At 38.7% G+C, this 1,519-nt stretch overlaps 1 protein-coding gene across 1 annotated transcript in view; it reads left to right on the top strand.

Annotated features, from left to right (window-relative positions):
- TIMM44 (translocase of inner mitochondrial membrane 44) overlaps positions 1 to 1,519 on the top strand; it is a gene marked incomplete at its 3' end in the record, with an annotated part of 13,871 nt that overhangs the window by 729 nt on the left and 11,623 nt on the right. The window contains exons 2-3 of the mRNA XM_057387683.1: positions 630 to 800; positions 1,416 to 1,502. Of these exons, the coding sequence (XP_057243666.1) occupies positions 717 to 800; positions 1,416 to 1,502 (171 nt within the window). The remainder of the gene's footprint in view (positions 1 to 629; positions 801 to 1,415; positions 1,503 to 1,519) is intronic.

The following is a 1,519-nucleotide window of genomic DNA, read 5'->3' as shown; positions in this document are numbered from 1 at the left end:
TTGGATGAGGGAATTTTGGGGTTGAATGAGGGAATTTTGGGTTGGATGAGGAATTTTGGGATATAATGGGGAATTTTGGGGTTGGATGAGGGAAATATTGGAGTTGGAGGGGGAATTTTGGGGTTGGATGAGGGAATTTCGGGGTTGGATGAGTGAAATATTTGGGTTTGATGGGGAATTTTGGGGTTGGATGAGGGAATTTTGGGGTTGGATGAGGAATTTTGGAGTTGTTATGTGGGATTTTGGGGTTGGATGGATAAATTTTGGGGTTGGAGGGGGGATTTTGGAGTTGGATGAAGGAATTTCGGGGTTGAATGAGGGGATTTTGGGGTTGGATGGGGGAATTTTGGGGTTGAATTTGATTTGGACCCAATAGGAATAGCAAAGGGTGCAGCTGAATGGGATTTAAAATCCCTACAACCCAATCCACCCTGAAATCCCAWGAAAAACCTTGGAATTTTTCTCTTTGAAGAACCAACCGCTGCTTTTCCACATATTTTAAACACACCCCAATTAATTAAATCAACCAAATTTAATCTCCCCTTAATTAAATCCACCAAAATCAATCAAAACTCACRTCCTTTCACTCTTTTTTTCTCCATTTTCCAACTTGGAATATTTTTTTCCAGTCCAGATGTTACTCCTCGGGTGGCAGGAAAGGATTTATCTCAGGTTTTGTGGAAAACATCAAACAGGAATTAGCCAAAAACAAAGAAATGAAGGAAAGCATCAAAAAATTCCGGGATGAAGCGAAAAAACTCGAGGAATCGGACGCGCTCCGGGAAGCCAGGAGGAAATACGTGAGTGTTTTGTGGTTTTATTTTCTTTTTTTTATTTCTCTAATTATAAATTTCAATCCACAGTTGAATTTTGGAGAAGCTCTGCTTGGCTGGAAGCAACTCGTTGCTAAATGGATGCCTTGGAATGTTTATTTGGGTTTTTTTCGGTTTTTTTTGTTGGTTTTTTGGGTTTTTTGTTGGGTTTTTGTTGGGTTTTTTGGGTTTTTTTGTTTTTTTTTTTAAATGGAAAATCATTCCAGCCAACACTTGGCTGCCTTCCTGAGCAAATCAAATAATGAGGCATTAAATTRAACATCAAATGTTGGTTTTGCATTGTTCAGAGAGGTCTAAACATCGTTATTTGCAAAGCTGAGCTGACTGAAGCAATGAACTCCTGAAATGTTTTATTTTTTGCCCTCAGTCGGGAGAAAAACAGGGAGAAAAATGGAGAAAATGGGAAGAAAATAGGGAGAAAATAGGGGAAAAATGGGAGAAAAATTGAGAAAATGGGGAAGAAAATGGAGAAAATGGGAAGAAAATAGGGAGAAAAACGGGGAGAAATTAATGGATTTTTCTCCATCTGAGCTGAGTTTTGTGCATTTTTTTCTCTTGATTAATGTTTTTTTCCCCCCTCAGAAAACCATCGAGTCTGAAACAGTGAAGACCTCAGAAGTGATWAAAAAGAAATTTGAAGAAATCACGGGGACGGTGAAAGAGGTAAAAGTTGAGCTTTTTGGAGG

This window comes from Malurus melanocephalus, unplaced genomic scaffold (genome assembly GCF_030028575.1).
Source record: "Malurus melanocephalus ecotype Western Australia unplaced genomic scaffold, MMel_1.1 scaffold_1295, whole genome shotgun sequence".
In the NCBI taxonomy this organism is placed as follows: domain Eukaryota; kingdom Metazoa; phylum Chordata; class Aves; order Passeriformes; family Maluridae; genus Malurus; species Malurus melanocephalus.
Note: the sequence above shows the minus strand (reverse complement) of the source record. Positions and strands in the feature narration are given on the sequence as shown.